The following is a 3,573-nucleotide window of genomic DNA, read 5'->3' on the forward strand; positions in this document are numbered from 1 at the left end:
TACAACACATCTGTCACCACCCTGGACGCTATGTTTTCCTTTTATATTCAGCTGCTCGCAATTATTAGCCTCCAATATTGTGCCAGTTGATTGTATTACTATGGTGAAATGAATATAAACCAAAGGGGTATCTAACAGATGAAAGTCATCCTCAACAAAAGATCTCATTTCTAACCTTATTTGCCTGTCCATAAGATGTTTTTATGTGCTTCGAGACAAAGACTATCAGCAGAAACGTAAAATATTGGTTGAACAAATCCTGACAACTTAGTGATAGAAGCTTTTTGTGCATGCTGTGCGGGACCAATGAAATGAGAAAGTAGAGGAAGATGAAGAAGAGTGAGCTGAAGATAGGTGGGAAAGACATTAAAAGCTAGGCTGATGGCTCTGCAGCAAGAGCTGAGGGTCAGAGAAGCTGCCAAGTCTTTGAGCGTCTCAATTTTGCAGAATTTTTAGCTAAAAAGTTTGATAAAACACTGCAGGCAAACGATAAACACTAAACTTCTAATATAATACTTATAATATGCCCCATTAAAGGGGAACTCGCAGGACTTTAATCATCCAAGTCAGCTCAGAGGCCACTGCTGCATATGTGAAAAGAAAAAAGTGTTTAAAGATACTTCAGATGTTTACATGGACCCACCCGAACCCTATCTTAAAGCCAGCTATCTGGATCCTAAAGAATGAGAGGAATGGAAAGGTTTTACGAGAACACATCGAATGTATATTTAGCTGCCACAGTAGTGGATAGAAAATGCAGAATATCCAACAGGAGTTGATGTTAGAGCTCTGGGGGGTGGGTCAGGATTGTGTCTGTTATCTGTTAGAGATTATTCTAAATCTCTCTCAACTCTGGCTGCCAGAGACCCCAGCTTCTCCCAGGGGTGTGTCACAGATGATGCTGCCTCTATAAACACAAGAACACGGCAGTCAGTGGAGCACTCACAGCAAGGAAAAAAAGGCTCCAGCTTCCAACAGGTATACTTTTATATTTTCCTACACTGTATTTTGAAAAAAGAAGAAAACGTGTCTGTTTCTTTCATGTCCTTAAAAGGCCGATACTTTTTCTCAAGGTATGTCAAACTCTGTCGTTCTTGTTCAAACTGAAGCAATTTCATTTAAGGGAAGGAGTGAACTGGTTTGTTCTTTGGGTTTCTCATTTAACCTCAGTGTTGACTGATGTCGAGTGGCAAAGTAGTGCACTAAATCTAGTGCACCATAAATCCATTACCACTTTGACCTAGCCGTAAACACACAGTGAAGTGTTCAGATTTATTTTGCGTGAGTGTCTTTCAGATCAAGTTGTTTAAACTGGGGTATAGAGAGTTCAGAAAAGTGGGTTTCTTCCTGGTCGGGGGAGGACTGTTTTCTACGTTAAATTTTCATGGGAAGCGCTGGTACCAGCCATAGAATGTAAAAAAAAAAAAAAAAAAAAAGGAAACATTATCTCATCATCTTTTTACAGTCTATGTTACCAGCATGTCTCAGCATCTGCTGCAAGATGTTTGTTACGCGCTAAAGTTCTCCTGTCTCAACAATATTCAGTGCTCATGGAGCAATCGTCCTCAATCAGCCGGGCTGTTGGACAGGATCCTTTTGGAAAGAGAAGAGATGGGGATGATACGAAGCATGATGGGAAACCACAGGTGGAGACGGTGACCATGTGTGAGGGTAAACTTTAACTGAGTCCATCAGTCTCTTTAAACAGCATATTTTGTATTGCAGTTGTCTAGTTTTAGTATCTCCAAGAAGAATAAGCAGAATTATCTCTTTCCTGGAGTTTTTTTTAATATATATAACTCTTTTCAACTCCTGTCTAACTCTCCTGTGCAGTGTTAACGGACCAACAAATGATGGCAGGAGAGGCCCAAAACAGGAGGAACATCTGGGAGCCGAGTTTTTACTACGCCCTGGGAAAGGAGTCCTTTTATTTTGCCGGTCATGACATCAGCATCTGTGAGTCTATGGATGCATACGGCGCTCTGATCTGGCCCGCGGTATGTCCTGCCACCCTCACAACTGCAGCGCATTCATTGGTTCATGGAAATGTAATAACAAGAGCATTATTTTTGTAAAGGCAATAGCTTTGTGCGAGTTCTTGGAGAACAATCAGCAGCAAATTAACCTGATGGACAAAGCAGTACTTGAGATTGGAGCTGGAACTGGCTTACTCTCAATAGTGGCCAGTCTGCTTGGTAAGTGTGTATTCATGATGAAAGTGTACTGTATTTATGAAACTTTAATGCCTGCAGACTCAAATGTTGATGATTATAATAAATATTATATCAAGATGAGGATCCTAACATATGATTAGCAGGATGACAGGTTGTTTCTTTAACTTGCAAAATACTTAAAGATATTGTTGCTGTTCTTTGTAATTGGTGCTAAAGGAAATGCCATAAAATGTTGGAGGCATAAATGTGCACTGCATATTTAATGGCTTGTACTTTCTGCGAAAATCACATTTTCAGCTGGGTGATGTAACTAATAACACTGTGATTCATTGTTAGAGGGCTATTACCATCCACCCACATCCAAATTTTTTGCATTGCAAACAGTCCAGTCCTATGACAAAGGGCCCTATGACAAAGGGCTCGTTGGACAGGTTTATAGTAGAAATATGCAACTACACATAAAAGTTTCAAATGCACCCATTGGAGCTGGTAACAACAACTGTAGAAGAGGTCACTGAAACTGTTTAGACACTCCTCAGAGTTCCATCCACTGCCCCAGTGTTAGTACTGTGTCTACATAGGGTCTACTTTTGATTTTAGAGCCATTCTAAACAGCACAGTTACCCAACGAGTCACAGAAACTGTTCTTTTGATCCCTCCTGTGAACTTTTTAACCAGGCGCTTGGGTGACGGCTACTGACCTGCCTGACATATTGTCTAATCTGACCTTCAACCTTCGGAGGAATACCAAGGGTCGCTCCCGCTACGCCCCGCAGGTGGCCGCCCTCTCCTGGGGTCAAGACCTGGAACGAGACTTCCCCCACCCATCCTACCACTACGACTACGTGCTCGCAGCTGACGTGGTCTATCACCACGACTCCCTGGAGGAGCTGCTCGAAACTCTGCGTCACTTTTGCAGGCCGGGAAGTAAAACGACCCTTCTGTGGGCCAACAAGTTGCGGTTCCAGTCGGACCTGAGGTTCACGGAGTGCTTTAAGAGCAGTTTTAACACCACGCTGCTCACAGAGATGCCGCAGCAGGAGGTAAGGATATACAAGGCCACTGCGAAGGAGTGACAAAGAAGATTAAGGGGTGCATATTTCCTAAAAAGTTGTAAGTTTTGCATTCATTTTTTTATTTTTTATCTGTCCTTTGCTCTCGCTGATTTAAGTCAAGTAGCGATAAGACAAGAATGTAATAAGTGCTGTTTGTTTGCAAAATGTTAAGAGAAGAAATTCAGTTCTGGATCCACTTCGCTTCAAGTTTGCAAAGGAGGGCACTGGGCCTCTGTGGTTATAATCTGTGTTAACTGGACAAATAAAGTTTCTGACACAAGTTTCTATATGAATAAGCTATTTTATTTGCATGTGCCTTTGTCAAACATCTGATATTTCAGAAT

General features: G+C 41.7%; 1 protein-coding gene across 1 annotated transcript; it reads left to right on the plus strand.

Annotated features, from left to right (window-relative positions):
- The first annotated feature begins 1,545 nt into the window (after positions 1–1,545).
- On the plus strand, positions 1,546–3,311 carry mettl21cb (methyltransferase 21C, AARS1 lysine b). The gene is made up of 4 exons (XM_072397633.1): positions 1,546–1,671; positions 1,834–1,997; positions 2,078–2,195; positions 2,853–3,311. The coding sequence occupies exons 1-4, from the start codon at positions 1,551–1,553 to the stop codon at positions 3,248–3,250; spliced, it is 801 nt and encodes a 266-aa protein (XP_072253734.1). The 5' UTR covers positions 1,546–1,550; the 3' UTR covers positions 3,251–3,311.
- The last annotated feature ends 262 nt before the right edge of the window (positions 3,312–3,573 follow it).

This window comes from Leuresthes tenuis, unplaced genomic scaffold (assembly GCF_036924035.1).
Source record: "Leuresthes tenuis unplaced genomic scaffold, fLeuTen1.0.hap1 SCAF_12, whole genome shotgun sequence".
NCBI classification, from domain to species: Eukaryota; Metazoa; Chordata; class Actinopteri; order Atheriniformes; family Atherinopsidae; genus Leuresthes; species Leuresthes tenuis.

Coding starts and splice junctions, on each gene's coding strand:
- mettl21cb (XM_072397633.1), top strand. CDS start 1,551: ATGGAGCAATCGTCCTCAATCAGCCGGGCTGTTGGACAGGATCCTTTT. Junction 1,998..2,077: donor GCGCTCTGATCTGGCCCGCG/GTATGTCCTGCC, acceptor ATTTTTGTAAAG/GCAATAGCTTTGTGCGAGTT. Junction 2,196..2,852: donor AATAGTGGCCAGTCTGCTTG/GTAAGTGTGTAT, acceptor CTTTTTAACCAG/GCGCTTGGGTGACGGCTACT.